This window comes from Antedon bifida, chromosome 11, assembly GCF_963402885.1.
Source record: "Antedon bifida chromosome 11, ecAntBifi1.1, whole genome shotgun sequence".
Classification (NCBI taxonomy): domain Eukaryota; kingdom Metazoa; phylum Echinodermata; class Crinoidea; order Comatulida; family Antedonidae; genus Antedon; species Antedon bifida.
In genome coordinates, this window is record NC_136236.1 from 12,330,818 (window position 1) to 12,356,646 (window position 25,829).

Consider the following 25,829-nt stretch of genomic DNA (forward strand, 5'->3'; position numbering starts at 1 on the left):
ATAAACACATTATTTCTTTCATACAATCACAACTCCAGATATTATTAAAAAACTTGATTACCCAAAATATTAGATTAAGAAAATAATGACGATGACATTTTTTTCCTTACCTCTCACAATTAAAACCAGCAGTATTATCTTGACAATCTATACAAGCACCCCCTATTGCTTCACATTCTGTTGCATGGCCATTACATTCACATGCTGGACAGTTAGGGAAACTGTAGTGCCCGGAACAGCATGTGTCACAATTACGTCCGCAAACATTTGGCATACAGGGACATTTTCCGGTTGAATCACAAAAAGCTGCTTGAGACCCAAACGCATTACACTCACAAGCTTGAAAAAAGAACCAAAATGTTTATTTACTTAAAACGTGGTTCCCACTAGAACGCAAAGAGTGGGAACCGATGACGCAACAGTGCTGCAAACATCGCTATGGGAAATCAATTCAGTTTGATTTCACGCAAAAGCAAAAGAACGCAGGAAAACATAGTACAGCGCATACTCAAAAGTATGCGGGGTAAACCAGGTCAATGTCTACGGCAACTAACGTTGATGCACAACAAGCAAGTTTGATTTCACGCAGACGGGGGCAAATTAAATTATTAAAAGGGACATTTCTTACGTTGTGTGGGTTGCGTTACGTAGCGTCGCTAGTGGATACAAGGATACAAGGAAACTTTATTCATCCCAACTTGGGAAATTGTGTTGCTGACTTATTACAATGCCGTAAAGAAAAGAGAAATGATAGGCCTAATACATAAGTGGGAATAGTGGGAACCATGCTTAAGTGTGATTCATGAATTATATACAGTCACAAGAGTCTAAATTGATTGCTTGATTTTTCCTGACAGTGTGCCTTACCTGTACATCCATTAGGGCCAAATCCAAAGGTGCCAGGTGCACACTGGTTGCAGGTTCTACCCATTACGTTTGGTTTACAGTTGCACTGCCCTCCATAACTCTCGCAGATGTTACTGGTAGAACCGGTAGAATCGCAACCACAATCTGTGAAAAATAAAAACAGATTTTTAAATGAAAAAGAATTTTTTTTTAAATTGAAATTAATTTGTTATCAACTTTTTGTTAGCAATATTAACTGTGTTTTGAGAAGAAACAAAATATTTTCCCTGCAACTCAAACTTGCCAAGGGGCACTTTGTTGGGTCCCAAAGTTCTATTGTATTCATATATCTTTGTAAATAGGTTTTGCAATAAATTTATACAGTAATATATTTTTTCCTTAATGTTATTTGCTATTTAAATTTTCTCAATGTTGTAAGATTGAAGTCTTAATTAAGGAATTATTCAGTTTTTTAAGTGTTTTTTAATACCGAAACAAATATAAAATAAATTACCAATGCCTCCGTTGTACGTCATCGCTGACATTATGAAGAGTAATTCCCGACAAGTTTCTTGTAGTTCTTGTTTATCAACCCTGTAGAATGGATCCATACAGCTGTAGTAGTTCCAGTTGTCAAGACGTAAGCCACCGCTCTGCTCGGAGAACGGCGCTAAGTTGCCTGGCTGTGGCAGCAGAGCAATCTGGGTAAATAAAACAGTCAAAGAATATAAATATACAGTGGTGCGGTTGTTGAAAAACAAGAGAACAATCCCTTGTGAAGGCCTTGGGTTGTCAAAGGCTTCTGCCAAAAAGTGGTCAGGTTGAAACCTTACCAACCATACTGGTTTATACAGGCCTGATATATAATGTACTATCTCTAGATTTCTTTCTATCGCAAAGGATTGAAAGGTCACTCAGAGGTCACTCCTAGAAGTGATGATATGGCAACTCTTCTATTTTTGTTTCTCCCTAGTATATAATATAAACATACGTAACAAATATGAAATATCATTTGAATGAAAATTGTGTATTAAAAGACTTACGGAGTCAATACGAATGACAGCGTCTGGTCGTGATTGTCCCACGATAAGGCTGCGGAATTCAAGTCTTATTATGTAGCGTTCACCTTTTTCCAAACAAAACAAATCTGGAAGTGTACTACGATGCCTGTGTGCAATTAAAACAAAAAAATGAAAAAATTCTGATTTAAAAAAAGATACACAAATCAACAGTGTTGTTGGTAATACTTACCAAGATAAACCGACAGTACCTTAATCTCCCCCAAGAGTGATATATAACTTGGAAAGATGGTGGTTTTTGGGGATACTCACATGTGATGGCGTAGTTCATAGACTATACCATTTATGGAGAGGGGTGTTAAAAATCTTTCTACTTTTTGAGCTTTATCCAGCTAGGCATAAATAGACTATACTACTAGAGGGTGTATTCAAGTCAGATGTACTGCTGTAGTGCAGCTATTAGAGCTACCCTTATAAAACAAAGTTAAATAAACAAATAAAAAATATATACATTCTTAAAAATAAATTTGCTGCAGTGTTTGCCTTCCATACCTGTCGTTCACAGACAATGCTACTACGAGTTCATCATCAGATGGGATTGTGTTTCCACAGATACTACTGGTATCAACTGGTCTTGGTCTCTCTAACGTGATTCTCACATCCTCCCACCAACTAGCCGTCAGCTATATCAAGATAAAGTGATAACAAAAGTTAGCCCAACTACTGTGATGGGTTAGTACGCATCTCACAGGATGCGTGATTTGGACTTAAACGCAGCGCAACAACGTAGGTGCTTGCAATTGAGTTGACCAATCATATGGTTATATTACTTGCGATGCGGCTACGTCTTATTATACTTAAATTACATTCAGAAAATTATAGATATATTATTTCCATACATATTCTTATATTATAGAATGGAACTCCTATTAAGAGGACAACCTCAGGACTCAACAAAGTGCCTCCCTAATTATAGGTGTCCCCTGAATCTGGCAGTTAAAAACATTTTCCCTATCATTCAGTTTAATTGTATTTTGTTATGATGATTATTTAATCAAATCAATTAGTTTAATGCTGTCACCAAAAACACTTTACAGAGTTTGAAAAAGATTTGATGCAAAAAAAAAAACCATAAATCGTGAAGTGTAGACAAAATAAAAATAATTAAAAGAACCAAAACGTGATTATCCGTACAGGTAGAACAGGAGAAAAAATAGATACAAAATATTTTAAACTTGTAAAAGTGAATCCCAATGAATTACATTGACATGCATACTGAATGATACACTTTCCAGGTCGATTATGAATTAAAAAAAATAAAATAAAAGAAACTGTTGTGTAATAATGTTCAGAATCTACATGCATGTCATCCCGCATACATGTTTTCCCGCATACATACTTAATGTTCAAATGCATGTTTACAATGTGCACATATACTTACTATAGTTCTGGAATAGTTAAAATGAAGAAAAACATTTTTATGTTATTTCTAACTATATACTGTAATATAATTATCAAAACATGGCAAGAAGAACAAAAAAACTGTAAAGCACAGATTCACATTTCTGCCTCAAGTGAGGTCAAGCAAGGTCTAATTACTAAAATCATAAAAGTATTGGCAGAAGATATCATACACATACAGTACACTCTTGCAATGGTATTCCTTAACAATGCATCTTCACTCAATTTTTTACTCTTTCTATTTATGTGTGTTGTATTGATGAATAAAGAGATTTATTTGATACACTTCTCACAATCCTACATGTAGTAATGTTATTTGGTTACTCCTTCCTAAATTTACCGAAAGTCTATCTATACTTACAAGTGGTTCATATCTAATAACCAGTTCATAATTTCCAGAGTATGGGACGTTATCCACGACAAATTCAAGAATACTGCCCTCACTGACTCGTACAAAACCAGTTCCTGTCCACGTTAGTGTAGTACCAATCGGTTGAACACGGTCTTCAATCTCGCCCTGAAACAAATAGAAAATAAAACACAAAGTGAGGTTGCACTCAAGCGAGGTTGCACTCAAGCGAGGTTGCACCTAAGCTAGGTTGCACTCAAGCGAGGTTGCACTCAAGCGAGGTTGCACCTAAGCTAGGTTGCACTCAAGCTAGGTTGCACTCAAGTGAGGTTGCACCCGAGTGGGGTTTCACTCGAGTGAGGTTGGACTCGGGTGAGGTTACACTCGGGTGAGGTTGCACCCAAGTGAGGTTGCACTCAAGAGAGGTTGCACTCAAGTGAGGTAACACTTGCCTGAGGTTGCACCCAAGTGAGGTTGCACTCAAGCGAGGTTGCACTCAAGCGAGGTTGCACCTAAGCTAGGTTGCACTCAAGCTAGGTTGCAATCAAGTGAGGTTGCACTCAAGTGAGGTTGCACCCGAGTGGGGTTTCACTCGAGTGAGGTTGGACTCAGGTGAGGTTGCACCTAAGCTAGGTTGCACTCAAGAGAGGTTGCACTTGGTTATTCATTTCAAACTAAAATGTCACTTACAATATAACCGGAAAGTCGTGAATACTCAGCCTCATAAACCAAGTAATCCACATGTGTGATAAAGTAACCAGGCTCGACATCGTCACAGCGGCGGCCAAAGATGTTGGGTCGACACGGACACTGTCCAGTTTGTTTATCACACTGGTTGGAGTACGATCCGCCAGGGTTACAACCACATGGCCGGCAGCCTTCTGTGTCATCACTCAAACCATAATATGAGTCGTGACATTCATCACAGTTGCGGCCGGTGACATATCGTTTGCAGGTGCATCCACCGCTCCTTTTGTCGCAGCCTCGGTTATCAACTGTTCCAAGTGTGTTACACGTACATGCTAAATGTGAAAGACAATTATCAGAAATATTTCTTTAATTCATTGGTATTTATTCATAAAACAAAAATATTAAAACATGGCAGTAAAAATGCTAAATTGCCTTTCATAACATACATAACATATGTATAATTTAATTTATATAGAAATATATTTCATCAATACAATTAAATGTTTTTTTTATTAGGAAAAAAGGGCAGCAAAATTAATTTGTTCATTCATTCATAAACATTTATTTAGTTACAATATATTTGTTGTTCCTCAATAAAGAAGCAACTACTGCAGCAATTGTAATTACTGCAGTAAAAACATGTCTTACCTTCACAGCCATCAGGATTATTCTCTTCTAAGTTCCAGAAACCGTTCATGCATGTATCGCAACGCTTACCGTTCACATAGCGTTTACACAAGCATCTACCGGCCTCTAAGTTCATCATGGCGTCAGTCCGGCTCTCACATTCTCCTCCCATCTCGGAACCACTCGGATCACAATCACAAGCTAGAAGAAAACGGAAACAAAGATTTAATATTATAGTCCAAAATAAACATTTTCGTGAGGTCCAAAAAGTCATAAATTCATTTTTGCTATTAGAAACACATTCCGAATACCAGAATTTCCAGAAAACCAGACATATTAAGCCAGCCCAGAGGTATCCGATATTGGGAGAGTTGACTATATTACTAAACCCTGTAGTATTATATAAAAGGTCTATCAGTACATTATTAAACTTTACTACTATTACTAAACTAACTAAAAGTTTTGGCAGAATACTATAGTAAATTTATATTTGCATACAGAGGCACCATAGTCATTTAAAATTGAATTTATTTGTAACATACAGTGTATTAATTCACCTGCAGTAAACTGTAAACTGATAGACTGCAAATGAATTAATTTATAAATGGTTATGTTGAGGAAATCTATACAGAATCATTGTATATTATTGAAGCCCTATAAATCAACCAAAATAAGTATAGTTTTGTTATAAAATTTGTATTGTTCTACATGCATTAAAGTTTTCCATTCATTAACTTTCAATTCACAATCAATAAAACTTTAAAATGAGAGGCAACTTTAACTACTGTCTGATACAAGTCACTAGTAGAACAGTGGGGGATCAAAACCACAAATTAAAAATAAATTCCAGCTGATATGTATGTCTACAAGCCCCGATCAAGGTCATAGTTCATTAGATCGAGGGCGGTGTATGTGACTTTTGGTAAAGGTTGGATGGTTTTTGTTGTTGCCGGCTCTTGGTGTAATTCCCATGAGTATAAAGATAGTTTATTTCATGACAAATTTAATGTTATTTTTGGTTTCTGGTTTCATTTATAAATATCCTTTAATCTGGAGTTTGGCAGCACATAGCCTTTGGGTCCACAGCAGTAGCAAACCTGCTTAACATATTCCTTCTTTTGACAATCTAAAGTTAAATGGTTAAAAACTATATTTTTTTCTTTGATTTAGCATTGAAACGTGGATAAAGCAATAATTTCAAGTAAATGTATGTACAGTAAATAATATACAATCAGTAATGGATCTATATATTTTAAGATGATTTTTGTTGCATATAAATAATGTAGTAATCATACACACATACTATATTTAAACTAAAAATTTGAGTACTAAAAAAATATTAAAATTCATAAACAAATATTGTATGTCAACCTTGAAATACCAATATGAACAGTAAAAATCATGTTTTGAAAATGTGGTTAACCTATTTGTAATAATGTACAATCGACTCTCCCAATTCCAGGCACTCTTGGGTTGGCCTAATATATCTTCCAGAAATCTTGATATTCTGATAATGTGATTTTAGTGGTAGTAAAAACATAATTTTGGACCATTTGTACTTTAAAAAAGTCTGGCAGATCTTTTCAGTTTTCAGAATTTTCCGGTATCGAGAGAATTGATGACTATCTGAATGGTTGTAAGTGGGTTGTTTTCTAACATGGTTGCCAGTAGGTTGTATGTGGGTTGTTTTCTAACATGGTTGTCAGTAGGCTGTAACAGCAGCAGCCTAATCAACTACAGACTGTAGACAGATGGTGTGCAAATATATTTTAATGTTATGATCTTTGTTCCGAAAGTCTAAAGAAGAATTTATAAGTTGCATAGTTGAATACAAGAATTGTGAGAAAAAATTGTATTTTCTCTGGTATTCTACAGTGTATATAAACAGTGTGTTCATGCCCTGTCCTTTGACATGGCCACTTTATATATGCATAAATATAACAACCACAATTTCGAAACATTCTTATTCACTTTAGTAAAAATAATTTTAATTACATATATCATATTCAAGGATAATAATAAGGAAACAGAACTTTTCACATGCTTGATCAAAGACATTCAGAGTGGGAAACACAAGTGAGATGCGCATTTAACAACGATTAGCGTTTTAAGATGATGATGATGATCATAACGATAAATTGTGTATCACAACCCCCTTTTTATTTATTCTTAATTAAATTTAAAAACTGACTTAATTCTGTAGAAATAAATAAACGATCTTGCTAAATTTACAAACGATACTTACGAACGCAAATTTGTGAATCCCTGATGTCTCTTGTAGGATCCATGTAATAGAAGGCTTCACATTGTTCACAGTTCCTACCCATCGTGTTGTGCATACAGTCATCGCACACACCCCCACTGACACCTCCAGTTTGTTCAAAGACCGCTGCATCAAAATGGCATTTTGTTGCATGTTGATTACAATTACACACTGCAAGAAGGCAAAGAGAAGGGGGTAAGATTATTAAAAAGAATAATTAAAACAACTTTTTATATTACATTCATAGCTGTACTCATGTTTCATCCTGAAAAGTTAAACATTACTAAACATTATTGAACATTACTAAACATTATTGAACATTACTAAACATTATTGAACATTACTAAACATTATAGAACATTACTAAACATTATTGAACATTACTAAACATTATTGAAAATAACTGTATCAAGAAAGTACGGCACTGAAACATGATACTTTTGTTCTTTATGCTATCTCATAACATTTGTTGAATGTTGAATGTTTTTATAGGCCAGGTCACCAAGGTCACTCAGAGTCTGTTGGTGTGAACTAGTAAAGTAGTATCAACTGGTTTAATTTACAGTTCTGAATACTGTACATTACAAAAGTTTGGTTTATATCTACAGTACTAGTCCATCCATATTATCACAAACTAACTTGTGTAAAAATAATCAATGTTTATTGAACGTGCTGTATACATCAGCCTCGTTATAAAGTTAAAATAAAGTTTATCACTGTACAGTACATGTTGGCTGTCCAAAAACTGAAAATACTTTAAAAATTTGTTGATCTCATTTATTTATTTCAAATCTTGATCAAACTTTCTTCATAGTCAAAATACACACTGTACCTAATCATTGGTTTCATTCATAGCCATTATATATAGTTTGGGACATCTCTATTCAGGGGACATTTCTAGGGGACACTTTCCCACAAAAGAACAAGCTATGCACCACCAGAAATGGTAGTTGGTAGACTCTGGGAACACCCCTATTACTTTCGTGGGTTTCAAAGGTATCCCTTTACAGGGGTTCTACTGTATTGTAAAGAATAATTACATTATTTGTCATCTTTTGCATTTCATACAATTCGCAATCTGACCTTCAGTGTTTTGTTAAGAACAAATTGAGTGGGTTTATATGTCATCATGTAATGCATGCCTAGGTTATTGGGCCAATGGGTTTACTGTAGGAAAATTTATCACCTGATAAGTAGCAATAAACTACAGAGGAATTTCCTGAAGATTCTGGAAAAAAACTTTAGTTTTTACTGATTAACTACACAAGACATTGCTCTAAATTCACCATAGCAACTGGAAATTTGCAAGAATTTGCTAGTAAAAGATTTAAATTGTTTTGATTTTCTACAAGATTTTAGAAAATAAAGTTGAGATCAACAAGATCACAAACATTATACAAAAGGATTCCATGTTTAAAGTACATACACATTACAGTGTGACAACTTTATAAGTATACAAGTTATTTAGTAGCAGAAAATTGAGAAAAAGACAAAAACATTTTAATATTAACGATAAACAATATACAAAACTAGTGATGGCAACAACAACAGACACAAAACATATGAAACATTGTCACTCCTGAGGACGATCAAAGCATATTGATCGAAACGTTGAGACGAATTTGAGTTCTTTTCAGAACTAATATACGTGGTGTAACGCAACTTTATATATCAACATATGAAACATTTCTGAGGGAAACAACAGGCAAATTGTGAGGGCTAGTTGGATAGCAATTGAGGACAGATTGGTGGAACAAATGCACCAGTGCCTTGATGCTATGACTAGCCTACACTCCCATATCTAGTTACACCATTCATACATAATCCTAAAAAGGTGAACTTTTAGTGACCTTTAGAAACTGGCATAGTACAACAAACAAGCAAAATAAGATGAGATTAAAATCAATACAAATATTGTCGCATAGGTTTAGAATAGATGTACAAACAAACAGTACAGCATTTAATCAAGGCTGCATGTTCAGTTGATGGTTGAGTTTTGATTATGTCAAACTATATTACACTGTAAACTACAGTACAATAACTCCTTTGGGGCACGCCTATTAAGAAGATACAAAAATTAAAATTTCATACGCATCCAACAGCAAGTATTCTCGCCAATTACAGGATGGATAAACTATTTTAAAATTTAAGTCTCATTTGAGGCTATGGGAGTGGAGATGAAAGAATTGTGAGTTACAACCCTGGCACAGGTCAGGATTGAACCCTGGACCTTGGGATTGGAAGGCAAGCATGTTAACCACCAAGCTATAGCTCCACTACTTCGCTGTGAAACAAATGAGGGGTAACCCCTATTCAGGGAACACTCTTATCAAGGGGACACTTGAAAAATGGGTTTCCTTAATATGGGTTACCAATGGGTGTACAGTATTTGAAATGTTGGTGTTATTTTCATGCTAATTATACAGTAAAGAGGTTATTTCTAACTAAGGACAAAATTACAACTCCACTCCCAAAGACTTGTAATAAGACTTTGTTTATGTAGAGCATCTTGTGTATAAGTTTGTCTTGTGAACCTCTGAGGGTCTCTAATGATCAGCAATTGCTGGATGGATCACCCTCATTAAATATGGTAAAAAGGAAAAAAATGATAACGTACATTTGCATTTGTTTGTCTGAACTCCCTGTGCTGGTCTCCATGGCTGATCATGGTGGAATGGCTTACACCTTTCACAGTTCAACCCTTCAGTGTTGTGGTTACAATCGCAGTTGCCGTATACATGTGCCTGAAATCACAAGAAAAAATACTGATTATTCTCTTTGCCAAATTTATTATTCAAATTCATACTGGTGAAGACTGGAATAAATAATGAAAAAAAATAAAAGAAATAGGAACATTTTGTGGCTTACAGTAACAAAGAGAGAGTGGGTGCTATGTTTAATTCAATTAAAATTTATTTTAGACAAACTGTTAATATAATACAAACAACAGAAATACATTGGATTCTGTAAACAACCATCAACAAATGATGAAAGAGAGAGGATTAAGAATTATCCGCTGACATATACTATAGTGCCTCTCCACATTCTGGAATCCATCAATATATAATATTCATATATATACAGTACAGTGTAAAATGTATCATTTTGTTTTTCTTTTCATTATTCCGAATGGGTGGCAACAAATTTGAGAGCCTGAGTATAGATACCAGGTAAATCAGGGAGTTGTTCAAAATATTAATAACTTAATAGAGTTTATCCATTGATAGTCTTCATCATTCCAGGCTGGGTAATGAGTCCACTGAGATATTAATCTAATTACGCTGTATTAAGAGATCAAATTTCTATATAATTAGCCAACGATTTAAAGCCACGCAAAATTCCTGTTGGTAATAGACGAATGTACTTTGGTTCCTAATATTAAAATGTTATTATATTAATATCTTACAAAAAGAATTATTTTAGAACAATAATTTGGTATTATCATTACAAAATAATATCACGATTTTAGCTAGGAGATGCCTTGTTTTTCACCAAACAGGCAAATAACTTCACAAGACTAGCTATCATCACTTCTGCCTCTAGTTGCAAAGGGAACAAAAGGGAGGATTGTTTGAATATTCTACACCCCCTTCTCCTCACACCTTAGCAAGTTAATTTTTAAGTACATTGAAATTGGCCAGGAGCACGAGTGCAAATAGAACATAGGATAAACCAAGTAACATAATATATGTTTAACCTAATGCAATGTAAGAGTACAGTATTTAGTTTTACTCATATACTGTTTAAAGTACAGTGTTACACCCATTCTGATACATCTGAAAGTGCACGAAAGGCTCTTCGGTTTTACCGATGTTATTTATCTAACGACGATATTATTTAAATAAGATAAGAAGAGATAACAACCAATGAAAACAAACTGAAAACCCAAATTCAAAAGCATTCTAAAAATAATGGTTAATAAACCGGTCAAACGATTGGATAATCATATTTTGAAAGCACAAATTTATGGTTGATATAAATAATTTTTAACTTAAATTTATTAAAGTTTATATTGTAGATTAGAGATTAGATTATACAGCATTGAAAAAAATAGGATGCACTGGTCTATGGCCTGAGACCATTGGAGCTGTTATTGGTTACTACATGGTGGTACTGTATGGGCTATCCTTGTTTTCTCATTTAATGTATTTATATATTTGTGTTACTTTTTCTGTATTTAAGATTATTTCATTTTTATACTTTAGGGGGGTCGGAGAATCACCCAATAGTGTTTTGTTTCACTTTTTGACAATCCTGTCCTAAAGTGCTCTGTACCTTGTGATTTTTTTTTCTTTATTTATAAAAGACGAAATAAATGAAATGAAATTTTCTTGTAAATATTTTGTATTCATATTGTCTTGTAATCTTATGTTGAAACCAAACCAAATCAAATCACATACTGTATGACTACAGAGAGCCAGTCGGGTTAAATGCTAATTAAATTCTAATGCTTAAGTCATTTTCTTCCAGCTATCCTGGTGAGCCACCAGATGCCGTTTGACAACCACTCCAACAGACCCAAAAATGTGTTCATAAAAATTATAGAATTATTTCTCATGTACTTAATACTGTATTTTTTTAAATGAAATATGAATCATTAAAAGAGAAATCTATTTCTTTAAAAAAAAAAAAACACGTACACAATGTTTATGTTCTGAGGATAATGTACTCAACTGCTTTATAATACTGTACTTATAAATTTTATTTCTTGAAATAATTTGATTTGAAATTTCGGATTCAAATTAATAATTTAAAAGTAAATTTTCCGTATAATTTTTCTGGACTGAAACAATTAAAAACTAGAATTTAATTCGTCACTTTGACGAATTATAGGTGATCATTTTTATCATTTTACTGAAATTAATTTTTTTTAAACATGCACGTACGTTAACATACGATCGGAAAATGTTGATGTATGCCATCCTATTATATGCTTATAGTGCTGAGTTGTGCCTATATGCCATATACAATATGTACAGTATATACTGTATATCTATATACAGTGTAGCATAGGTGAAATTACGGGACACACATGTTCTAATTTTTTGGCATGATGACGTTATCAAACTAAACTTTAAGATGACAATTTCGAAAGATAATTAATTGAGCAAAAAAATATAAGATTTGGAAAAAAATTTGGCACGTAGAAGCGCTGTGCGCGCTCTTTGAATTGTGTATAACTTTGACGAAAAATATGAAAAAACTACTTTTTCACTTCAACTGGCCATATGTTAACGTCACAACATCCGATAGGCTTAATTTTTATATGAATTAATATCTACATTTCATCAGCTTTCATAATAAATTATAATCATCAAGGTAACCTTTAATTCTGAAGAGCTGTAAGATATTCAAATTTACTGCGAAGGTGAAATTACACGGCCTACGTTATTCAAGTTTTTACGCGTGATGACGTCATTAAAATGAAGATAGTGTCAACTCATGATAAAGATAATTAATTAAGCAAGCACATACTGAAAGTTGTGCGAAATTCGAGCACACATAACCAAGATGCGCTCTGTTGAATGTGATAATCTACACAAAAAGATAACAAATCCTAATTTTTAAATTCAAGTGGCCATTTGATGACGTCAAAACATTTTGTACGTAAAATGTGTACATGAATTCATATCTACAACTCAATGGCTTCCAGAATAAGTTAAAAAAGTCGGGGGTCATCTTGCATTCTGAAGAATTATTTTCATTTTAAAAAAGACCTATTTTTCACCATTTTCAGAACTTTTGTAAAATTAATGTGCGCATTTTGTCATTTTTAACGTGCTCGTATAGTGTTATTTTAAGTCGGAACTGACTCAAATTTGGTGAATGTACTAAGGATGGCGAGTAGAATGAGATTTGTAAAAAAAATTCATATTTTTTACGCTTTTTAAGTATCGCGCGCGCAAAATTTTTTTTTGCGCAGTAATTTTTGGAAACACGCAAATGGCCTAATTCATGCTCTAAATTGATCAAAACCTAATTTTGCGCGTTTTAAATTTTTAGCGCGCGATTTCACATGCATGACCTTGAAACGCGCAACTTTTTATTTGCTAATATTTTTACCCTTGATCTGAAGTTTACGTGTAGTGAATTCCATTAATATGTGATAATGAATTTTGGAGATATGATTGATAATGTGATTTCGCAAAATGGCGTATAAATGTCGTCACGGATGAGTGATCACGCTGGAAAGCTTATTAGGATTAAGTTATATTATTTGAAAGATATTCTGAAATTTTTGTAATCATTGACATTAAACTTTTTTAGATAATTGTTACACAAAATAGTGTACAGAAACAATAAAAAGAAAAAAAAGAAAAAAAATAAAAAAAACTAGAATTTAATTCGTCACTTTGACGAATTATAGGTGATCATTTTTATCATTTTACTGAAATTAATTTTTTTAAACATGCACGTACGTTAACATACGATCGGAAAATGTTGATGTATGCCATCCTATTATATGCTTATAGTGCTGAGTTGTGCCTATATGCCATATACAATATGTACACTATATACAGTGTAGCATAGGTGAAATTACGGGACACACATGTTCTAATTTTTTGGCATGATGACGTTATCAAACTAAACTTTAAGATGACAATTTCGAAAGATAATTAATTGAGCAAAAAAATATAAGATTTTGAAAAAAATTTGGCACGTAGAAGCGCTGTGCGCGCTCTTTGAATTGTGTATAACTTTGACGAAAAATTTGAAAAAACTACTTTTTCAATTCAACTGGCCATATGTTAACGTCACAACATCCGATAGGCTTAATTTTTATATGAATTAATATCTACATTTCATCAGCTTTCATAATAAATTATAATCATCAAGGTAACCTTCAATTCTGAAGAGCTGTAAGATATTCAAATTTACTGCGAAGGTGAAATTACACGGCCTACGTTATTCAAGTTTTTACGCGTGATGACGTCATTAAAATGAAGATAGTGTCAACTCATGATAAAGATAATTAATTAAGCAAGCACATACTGAAAGTTGTGCGAAATTCGAGCACACATAACCAAGATGCGCTCTGTTGAATGTGATAATCTACACAAAAAGATAACAAATCCTAATTTTTAAATTCAAGTGGCCATTTGATGACGTCAAAACATTTTGTACGTAAAGTGTGTACATGAATTCATATCTACAACTCAATGGCTTCCAGAATAAGTTAAAAAAATCGGGGGTCATCTTGCATTCTGAAGAATTATTTTCATTTTAAAAAAGACCTATTTTTCACCATTTTCAGAACTTTTGTAAAATTAATATGCGCATTTTGTCATTTTTAACGTGCTCGTATAGCGTTATTTTAAGTCGGAACTGACTCAAATTTGGTGAATGTACTAAGGATGGTGAGTAGAATGAGATTTGTAAAAAAAATTCATATTTTTTACGCTTTTTAAGTATCGCGCGCGCAAAAACGCATTTTTGCGCAGTAATTTTTTGAAACACGCAAATGGCCTAATTCATGCTCTAAATTGATCAAAACTTAATTTTGAGCGTTTTAAATTTTTAACGCGCGATATCACGCGCATGAACCTACGTGCGCGTGCGTTTTTATTTGCTAATATTTTTACCCTTGACCTGAAGTTTACGTGTAGTGAATTTCATTAATATGTGATAATGAATTATGGAGATATGATTGATAATGTGATTTCGCAAAATGGCGTATAAATGTCGTCACGGATGAGTGATCATGCTGGAAAGCTTATTAGGATTAAGTTATATTATTTGAAAGATATTCTGAAATTTTGGTAATCATTGACATTAAACTTTTTGAGATAATTGTTACACAAAATAGTGTACAGAAACAATAAAAAGAAAAAAAATAAAGATTTCATACAATAACAATAGGTGATCATTTAGCATTCTAAATGATCACCTAATAAAAAAAACTAGAATTTAATTCGTCACTTTGACGAATTATAGGTGATCATTTTTATCATTTTACCGAAATAATTTTTTTGCACGTACGTTAACATACGATCAGAAAATGTTGATGTATGCCATCCTATTATACGCTTTAGTGCTGAGTTGTGCCTATTATATGCCATATACAATATGTACAGTATATAATGTATCTATATACAGTGTAGCATAGGTGAAATTACGGGAAACACATCATGTTATAATTTTTTGGTATGATGGAATTATCAAAATAAGCTCGAAGATGACAATTTCGAAAGATAATTAATTGAGCAAAAAAATATAAGATTTGGAAAAAAAATTGGCACGTAGAAGCGCTGTGCGCGCTCTTTGAATTGTGTGTAACTTTGACGAAAAATATGAAAAAACTACTTTTTCACTTCAACTGGCCATATGTTAACGTTACAACATCCGATAGGCTTAATTTTTATATGAATTAATATCTACATTTCATCAGCTTTCATAATAAATTATAATCATCAAGGTAACCTTCAATTCTGAAGAGCTGTACGATATTCAAATTTACTGCGAAGGTGAAATTACACGGCCTACGTTATTCAAGTTTTTACGCGTGATGACGTCATTAAAATGAAGATAGTGTCAACTCATGATAAAGATAATTAATTAAGCAAGCACATACTGAAAGTTGTGCGAAATTCGAGCACACATAACCAAGATGCGCTCTGTTGAATGTGATAATCTACACAAAAAGATAACAAATCCTAATTTTTAAATTCAAGTTGCCATTTGATGACGTCAAAACATTTTGTACGTAAAATGTGTACATGAATTCATATCTACAACTCAATGGCTTCCAGAATAAGTTAAAAAAATCGGGGGTCATCTTGCATTCTGAAGAATTATTTTCATTTTAAAAAAGACCTATTTTTCACCATTTTCAGAACTTTTGTAAAATTAATGTGCGCATTTTGTCATTTTTAACGTGCTCGTATAGCGTTATTTTAAGTCGGAACTGACTCAAATTTGGTGAATGTACTAAGGATGGTGAGTAGAATGAGATTTGTAAAAAAAATTCATATTTTTTACGCTTTTTAAGTATCGCGCGCGCAAAAACGCATTTTTGCGCAGTAATTTTTTGAAACACGCAAATGGCCTAATTCATGCTCTAAATTGATCAAAACTTAATTTTGAGCGTTTTAAATTTTTAACGCGCGATATCACGCGCATGAACCTACGTGCGCGTGCGTTTTTATTTGCTAATATTTTTACCCTTGACCTGAAGTTTACGTGTAGTGAATTTCATTAATATGTGATAATGAATTATGGAGATATGATTGATAATGTGATTTCGCAAAATGGCGTATAAATGTCGTCACGGATGAGTGATCATGCTGGAAAGCTTATTAGGATTAAGTTATATTATTTGAAAGATATTCTGAAATTTTGGTAATCATTGACATTAAACTTTTTGAGATAATTGTTACACAAAATAGTGTACAGAAACAATAAAAAGAAAAAAAAAAAAAATAATAATAAAGATTTCATACAATAACAATAGGTGATCATTTAGCATTCTAAATGATCACCTAATAATAATAAAGATTTTATACAATAACAATAGGTGATCATTTTATTCTAAATGATCACCTAAAAATGTATTAACTTTATTTCTTTTGAATAGCGCTTCACAACCACAAGACAGTCAATTTCAATGGAAAATTATTGGAAGTTGATACAGATTTTTTAAGGGGGCAAACCTTTGAAAGAGCTATATAAAATAACATCGCCAGCTAAATCTAAGCGGCCGTTATCATCACTGTGTCGTTGCAATATTAATAATTAGGTCAATTGTGCCTCCCTGTTGAGCCTAGAGGAGTGTACAGCAAGGCTAGCATTTCAAATGCCAATCTTACATGCCATAAAGGTTAAGACAACTTATAATGTACATTGCATTGCTGCGGTCAAACTCATCAACTTCCTCAAAATCATCCTCCTCAAAATGTTATATTGAAATATATTTAATAAACTTTTAAGAATAGAAAGATGTAATTTAATAGGAAAAAAATACAATTAAAAAGTATTTAATAAAGTTAAGGGGTAAAAATCTTTTGAAAAGGGTCAAAGGTTGGATACTGTAACTGTCTCTACGCCCCCTCTGTCTAACCCTTAGGTCTGTCTATGAAGAAAAGATGGATAAATGATTGACAATCAAGATGAGGCACAGTAATTGCCTAGCAACTTAACAGAATAACTACTAATAAGTAACAGAGGTGAAGAAAACATTACCCCTTCTGTCAAGCAGAAGCATACCTTGTACGATCTAATTATTTGTCCCTTTGCCTACGTACTAGAGGTGAATAAAGTCACCCTCTACCAACCTAGCACACACATCCGGTACCTCAGACATTTTCTTGTTTATTATTTATACTTAAGTTAAGTAATTTAATTTTGCTCGTTTGAGGTATCGTTTTAATTCTAGACATAAACATACTTCACCACTATAAAAGGAAATATGTCCTACAAATAAACCAATAATTACATTACAAATTAAATTTAAGACTCTTTTCAACCACGTTATTTGAATTCTAAGCTGCATTTGTCTGAATACAGTTAGGTCGCCATTAATATAAACATTTATCTATTTGTTCCCACGCATTGTTTGTTCATGTTTATTGTTTTAAAACTATAGCAATATAAGTTAATAAAACAACATAAAATGTAGCAAGGCTTAATGCAAGAACTACTTGTGAGGTAAAGAATGTTCTTCCTACTTTAAACTTTAAGCTCAAACTCTAATTATACCAAGGTACAGTCTCCAATATACCTAAAATACAGGTACTGTACTGCATAATATCGGATGTAAGATTATACAGTACCACACACGTTTGAACATTACAACAAGTTAAGCCGACTGAATTACTATAGTATTTAACTGCAATAGAGAGAATAGTAGTTGATATGCATACTGTATGTCTGTGGCGTTACAGCACTGACTGCCTAGCTAAACCGGGAGCTAAACCCAGTACCAGAGCTTAAATGGCCTCAGAGAATCAGCAGCCTCAACGCAACTACCCAGCGTTGGACAGCCACTTAGGACTGCTAAACCAAGGGACTAAACCAGGGGACTTTTCCCCATGTTAATACTACTGTGTGCACACAAATTTCTAACTTAAAAGAATCAAAGTTAAATTGATATTTGAGAGCCAGGTATTGGTAACTTTTAACAATCTATCTAACTAAAAATTTAATTAAAATTTTAAAAGAATCAAACATGCATGACAGACTACGAGCCAAGGAGCCTCTTTTCTAAATAAAATGTATAATGCACATTTTGAATTGAGCTGTTTTACCAAAAGGTCAAAAGATCACCTTTGTACTCCGTGAGAATTTTTTATAATTTTGCTAAATTGTTTTGAATCACATCAATTTCCTATCGTAGACTAGACTAGTTCCTATTGGCACCCATAATAACTACTACCTATGCATGGGTACATGCCTAACAACAATACCACGGATTATAACCCTGTGTTCACTGTAAACACTCATTGTTGGTGTATATCGTGAGCGCAGGAAATCAGGGACATTAATTTTAGGCAAGCTCTTTCAAGTGTAAAATTACATAAAGATACTTGTAACTTTGGCTGACTTTTTTAGAATTCATCTGCTTCAGCAAATTAGTACAGCAATTAAGGAAGAATATCACAAAATGGAAGGGTATGAATATAACAAGAACAGCAAACTAAAGCTCTGTCAACACTATCAAACTTTATGTGACAACAAATGTGATGTGCCCATATATGGACATGATAATGTCATATCACTATTATATTTGGTCATATCTCACTTTTTTTGTCAAACTACTGTAGTTTGATAGTGTAGACAGAGCTTAATAATATGCATTCATTCAAACAACTATACTAAAACAGTATGCTATGATTTTTAGTTGTACGAGGCGTCTATAAACAAACTGTTTTTAACAGAAAATGTTGTATTACTTATTATAAACCTGTTTGACATTTGCTTTTACCTCTTATATTTTCTTTTCTAACACTATCAAGAAAACTATTTACACTGAGCAATCAACCATAATAAGAACAGAGATAATATCCAAAGTTAAATAAAACCAATTGCTGATAAACGAAGCTTGTAATAAACAAAACGCTACAACAACCCCTACTGTATTCACTGACAAAGTATATCGCTCTTTGAACTTGGCCAGGATATTTCCCTTAAACCCAGAGTTATACGAAACCAATTGTTGGCAGTGATGATAAACGAAGCCTTACAGGTACAGCAACCCCTAACTGTATTCACTTAAAAAATGTCTATTAAACCATTGAGAGCTATCTAATTGTATAGCTCCATGATTAAACCGGTCTTTGGTAGAAAACTAAGGTGCCTAGATTGATTGTCTACCTATGGATGGACGGACAGACAGACACTGCATTAAGACCAATTTACACAGACGAGCAGTAACGGTATTAATAACAATATAGGATCTATGATATTCCTTATTACACACAACTGCTCAGGATAGATACAAATTCTATGTGGGACAAGCTACGCGGTTTTCTGCTTACCGTTACCGCTTGTCTGTGTAAATTGGCCTTTATTTTAAGCAGTGCAATGGTAAATTACTACCCTGTACTAATGTATGAACTACGAACTAAGAATGGTCTAAATCATACTCAAGTCTAAATGATGAAGTGATAATACAGTTAACATTAGTATGGGTGGTTCTTGTACTGTACTATGTACTGTATTAATTAGTTACAGTATACCAATTACCATGGAAGAATTAGTTTAGTACTGTACTTCGTAGTTGTGGTTGTAGTTATACTGTGTACATATTCTGTGTAGTCGGCGGTGCATTTGGTACAAAGAGCCTTGTATTAATATTGTTAACGTGATTGGGAAAAGATACCTTGTACCACCCACACTGACTACAACTAGTAGAGTGTGAAACCAAGGCCAACTAAATAATCACAATAACAAGTGATTAGCCAGTGGGAAGGAGAAAGAAAACCACAGTTTATTTGTAAGTTTGGGAAATGTTTAGAAAATACTAAGCAAAGATAATTTATGTATGTAACCAATTCTAGACTAATCAACTTCTTTGACACTTTTTTTAATAGAATAAACAAACAATTTTAAAGAGTTTTTTTTACTAAACATGTCTAATAAATTGCAGATATTGATAACATACAATATTTAAACAATTCAATAGAAGTGGCCTCAAAGTGGTTAGTATTTATACAGTATTTAGTTACCATGTCAAAACTGATTCTACTTCAGTTACTGCAGTAACTATTTTGTACTCTTTTACCTGTTTATGCAGTTTATTTTAGCAAGCAAGTTTTGTTTGTGTAATCATTGCAGTGACTACCTCATAAACTTCTACATTGAAACTAAAAACTTACTGCAGCAAAATGTTGTAACTGCAGTAGAATCATTTTGACACGATCTCTTATTGAACACTCACCGTATTTCGATCTAACCGTATACCCTCAACGTCGCCATCTATCGGAATACATTCCTCAGCATGTCCGTAACAGTGACAGCTCCCACGTACAACCATATCGTACACTGCATAATAATATTTCTCCTTGATTTCTTCTCTCGTGTCTAGTAGGACGTCACCGAGCGTGTGCAGACGAGTGAAATTGACTCGTAAATTGGTGATCTTGATGAGGTTTTGAACTTCATCGGAGTAAGGATCTCGGATTTGGCTCTGGATGTGCGGTGGTAGGACTCGGAAGATAACCTACAAAGAAAAACAAATACATTCATATGAGTTTTTATGTTGTCTTTTTTTTATCATCAAATATTATGGGCCTGTTGCTGCTATAGAAAAAATAACTGGTTTATAAACCATTTAAATAAATTACACTCAATTTCTTGGCAGCAGAAACAGGAAAAATGTCAAGAATAGGTTTATGGTATTCACAAAATAATATTAATAATGATTTATAAACTCAATCAAAAAATAAATTTATTGTACTGATCAGTATAAGAGGTACTTAAGTTTTAATGCTAAAATTAAGTTGATCTATTGTACTGCATCCATTGACTAAGAATACGAGAGTACTTGTAGTAAGATCAAGTTTCTTTTGTTTGTTTTGGTACTTAAATTAAATCTAATATTTTGTAAGATCGATCATTGTTTGGTTTAATTATTAAGTTGATGTAACTTCATTAGTTAATTGCCCTTTCATGCTATACTTATTTAATCGGATAGCCAATGATAAAACATACATTAGTAGTACTTAATAAAATTTGGTTTTAATAGATCATTTTACACCATAATTGAAATATCTACTGGAGATGTTTTATGTTAGAAAATGTTAACAATTAGAAAATGTGTACCTCTCCGTCAGTTGAAGGTTCAACATTTGAGTATCTCTGCTCACAAACGACATCCGTGATTCGTCTAAGTGGCGCTTTCTTAACTCCTGGAAACATCGTCTCGCAATCATACGCAAAATAACGATACGTGTTCCAAGTTTTCCCAAAATCACTCGATCTTTCCACAATCATTGCAGCTGGCCTAAATGTCTTGAAAGTCATAACAAAATGAGTGAAATGAAACATGGCCTCCAGATCCAACCGGATCGAAACATCGTGAACGCCGTTAACGGACTGCCACCAACGGTTTTTACGATCAATATCAAACGACGTCACTATATTTTCAACCATGTGACTATTTTCGTTATCAATTTTCCTCCACGGATCTCTGGAGTCACAATAAAAGCACTTTTTATCATCTTGTAAGTGACTAACGATGCAATACGGTACTGGCCCGTCTGAACCGCACGTTGAAGTTGCCGTCAGCTGATTTTCTCGGCCAATCAAAAGATCACCTGTTGCCGGGTGACAGCTTTCCCCTTCACAATTTTGGCTTTGAACGGCTAAAGCTATAAAACACAGAAAAAGGACAAAAACATTATTTATATTGCACCACATTTACTGTATGTTGATGTATCAAAATGAAGACTACAAGTTGATACTAAGATCATGCTGTACAATGTATAACACTTTAAAATAATCAAACAATTTTCTACATTTTAGCTGAAAGTTTATACTGGAATGTTGTACTAATTGAGTTTCTATGTTTGTAAATTGTAGTTCTGTTTTTGTTTATTTTCATGAATTTACAATTCTAGAGTAACTACTAAACAATAACTACTGAAATTGAATTTTCCAGTTTTCTAAATTTATAATCAGTAATAATGATTTAACTGTAATTATTAAGTTTTCCCTCTGACAATTTTGTACTATAGTTTCCATGTTTATACTGTTTATTTTCATGAATTTACAATTTTAATAAAATTGAATTTTCCAGTTCTAAATTTAAGTTTTCTCTCTGAACCCAGTGAAACCTATTGTTACTGTAAATATATAAAAGGCAATCCATGCAATCTGATCCAGCTAATATGTTCAGCACATTTTCCCTTGACCTGACACAAGGGGAGGTCAAACCCAATCACCAGCAAAGAATTCACTTTATATTATTAATTATATAACAACAGATCAATACTAAGGGTTGTATTCAGGTCAAGGGTCAAGTTTAATCAATTAATACTGAAAATTTGTGGGTTAATAGTAGAGTATCTATATTTAAAAAAATAAGGAAATCTAGTGTAAAACAGTACAGATTCCATATTACATTCCACAAGCTCAAATACAGTAAATTTTGAGTAAATGTATGAGTTTCAGAAATTCTAAAAAGTTGTTTTTATTTATAAACAATTAACATAAAAATCTATAATATTAAAAAATGTATTTTTCTTGGCTCAATTGTTAAAAAAAAAACCACCCAATTTCTTTGTTTATCAGCTAACTTGGCTGCATCCTTGTAAACAAAATGTGATGATGTAGAGAATGGTGAGTCAGTGTCTATGAATTTGTGGTGAAGTCAACCCTTGTTAGAATCGCCATCAATCTTACAACTACCAAACATTAATGTAAAGTAATCTACTACGTAGCTGTACTGCTTTGCTGGGTTATTCAAGGTTAACAATTTCACTCGCAAACATTTGCTAGATTCTATAAAAAATCTAGTAAAATGAGCTTCTAAATACGCAAGAAATGTTGGCACGGTAAGCTCGAGATTCTTAAAGTTTGCTAGAAATCCAGCAAACGTGAGTTAGTATTGAAATTTTAGAGTCTAGTATACTGCTAGTTGACTACCTACACTACAGTAAGTAGGTTGAATTTTTAATTCTACTTAACGCCACATACCAAATACTTTGGAAAGACATTATTGATAATGTAATAAAAGAAAGAAAACAGCTGCTAAAAGTTTGTAGACATTCTATTTTGTACAGTTTGACAATATACTGTACGTTGAGGAAATTATTAAATTTGTTAAAAGGAAACAAAAACTTATACATCATTGATTTTGAATATATTACAGCAGCATCTTTCCTGAATTACCTATTTTCAAGTTCAGGTTTTTTAGTACCGGTAAAATAATTCCCAGTATTACTTCTTTTTTTCAGCACAAATTTTAATTTTTGTCCTATAGCGTTTTTGATATCTTTTCATTGTTAACTATGGCAAGCAAAGTGAAGTTACTCAACGAAAAAATTAAACTCAATCTTAAGTATAGTTACAATACTTGACCCGGTCCCTGGTGCCTTTCCCCTCCCTTTAGTACTGTAGTTATTACGATTTCTGCTTTAGGCCTAAATGGTCTATGCTTAGCACCAAGTTAGTAAGTGACCTATTTTATAATCATGAAGTGACAACAAGCTGAGAAAGGTTTGTGACATTCCAGAAGGATGAGCTACCAGTCATCAAATTCATATTATTTCAAGCTGAGGTCAGGGGTCATATCAAGTGTGCCAGTTTATACAGTAATAAGAGAATCAAGATAATAAATTTAACACAACATTTTTATTTAATTTTGAGGATCAAATTTGGTGTAAATTGCAAAATTAGAAAGTATGAAATAATAACTGTGAATTAAGCTAATTTGATAAAAAATTAAATTTTGGCCTTTTTTCAGTTAAAATAATCAAATTTAAAACAAATGTACACTGTAAAGACTTGTATTTAACTAAAAAATATTTAAAAATCACACATTTTAAAACAATCAAACAACAGCATATATATTTTAAAATTAAAATTTCATAATGCTATTTCAAATAGCATTTCTTTCTTCAAGAAAGAAAGAAATTAGCTATTTATACTGTACATGCTATATTCATAAACACATATATTTATTTTATGGAATACAAATTTAAAAACAAACTTTACTTACCTTGCAAAAGTACAATTCCTAAAATATAAAACATTTTGAATCCAAAGTTGAAAACTTAGAAATCCAGAGACATGTATTCCAGGTAATGAGCAGGGTCTGCAAAGAAAAATATAATTTATAAATGTATTTGCCAATTACAACTAACATTTTGTAAACCTATAATAATTTTTGGTACATTTTTGTTATTACTTTGAACATATTAAAAATAAATATGACACACAGACCGTTTCATTTTACAGCAAGTTGTTTATTAGGCCACCAAAATAACAAAATTGGATAAAAATAACATTGCAACATTAAAGAAATTTTTAAGTCTAACATTGCATAGTGGAGTTTGACATCACAAATATGAATTTTAGAAATCATGATCAAATCAATATAGTTAATAAAAAGCATTATTTATTTTTAAGAAAAGTGAACCATTCAATATTCAATAACAAAAAAAATGAATGAAAAAAACACAGAAAAGTACAAAAGCAACTTATTTCCAAGCAAACTTATTTCCACCTTAAATAATTAACATTCAATAACATAACAAACAATAATTTACAAACAAAAATAAGTATGTTTGAAAAAGTGACAGATCTGGTCTTTGATTGCATGAATTTTGGCTCAAAAGTTTATTTACCTTAACCTGGACTTTATGGGCTCTGGAAGGAGAAGCAACTTATGACATATGTGATCCTTAATTTTCTATTTAAACAATCTGATCTCACGTTTCTAACAAAATGAGCTTACCTAGGCCTACCTAGGCTAATTTGTGTCCACTGCACCTCTTTCTGGGAACAGTAGCCGAACTACAAGAACTTTTTCTGAGCAGACGACATGCACACCGAACTTACTGCCTACTGAACTGTCACAAAGTTTGATCTTAAATTAATTACTATTCATTCATTGGTTACCTTTATTTCCGGAAAACTATACTTTCCAAGTTGCAAAGTATCAGAAACAACAGAAATAAAATCCTTTTTTTCCCAGATACAACTGCAAAACTTAGCCTCGAATTTCCGACGACCACAGCGCAACGGACCATGCAACTTCACCCGGGTGCAATCAACCAGAAATCAGTGGTATACAACAAGGGGCCGATTATGTTCTTTCTTCTACACCGGAAATGGGTTTTAAGAAATATTATAGGGGGCGCTATTACGGTTTTTTTAAATGTCAGGGAATTTGAATTCTGCAATAACATTAGATGCTAGATGCTCTTTTTTTCAGAGCCATATATATAAAGAGTTACGACATTGGATTATAGTCACGTGATATGCAGATCAATTTGTGTCAAACTTGTCTCCGTTAATGCATGTAAAGTATAGGAGCTAGAAAATACTTTAAACTTTTTCTTATATTTAAAAAAATGTAATTGCACATTTTACGGTAAAATATCGATGTGCACAGCGTACAGAAGTACTTGCG

General features: G+C 32.9%; 1 protein-coding gene across 1 annotated transcript in view; it reads right to left on the reverse strand.

Moving 5' to 3' along the window:
• The window catches only part of LOC144855743 (laminin subunit beta-1-like), a 36,680-nt gene extending 11,169 nt beyond the window's left edge, over positions 1 to 25,511 (reverse strand). The window contains exons 1-14 of the mRNA XM_078713663.1: positions 25,316 to 25,511; positions 24,414 to 24,509; positions 21,515 to 22,062; positions 20,631 to 20,912; positions 9,873 to 9,999; positions 7,238 to 7,426; positions 5,014 to 5,193; positions 4,366 to 4,697; positions 3,688 to 3,843; positions 2,418 to 2,548; positions 1,890 to 2,013; positions 1,361 to 1,547; positions 868 to 1,011; positions 111 to 339 (exon numbers count right to left, since the gene is read on the reverse strand). Coding sequence (XP_078569789.1) covers positions 111 to 339; positions 868 to 1,011; positions 1,361 to 1,547; positions 1,890 to 2,013; positions 2,418 to 2,548; positions 3,688 to 3,843; positions 4,366 to 4,697; positions 5,014 to 5,193; positions 7,238 to 7,426; positions 9,873 to 9,999; positions 20,631 to 20,912; positions 21,515 to 22,062; positions 24,414 to 24,447 — 2,663 coding nt within the window. The 5' untranslated portion in view covers positions 24,448 to 24,509; positions 25,316 to 25,511. The remainder of the gene's footprint in view (positions 1 to 110; positions 340 to 867; positions 1,012 to 1,360; positions 1,548 to 1,889; positions 2,014 to 2,417; positions 2,549 to 3,687; positions 3,844 to 4,365; positions 4,698 to 5,013; positions 5,194 to 7,237; positions 7,427 to 9,872; positions 10,000 to 20,630; positions 20,913 to 21,514; positions 22,063 to 24,413; positions 24,510 to 25,315) is intronic.
• Positions 25,512 to 25,829: the final 318 nt, after the last annotated feature.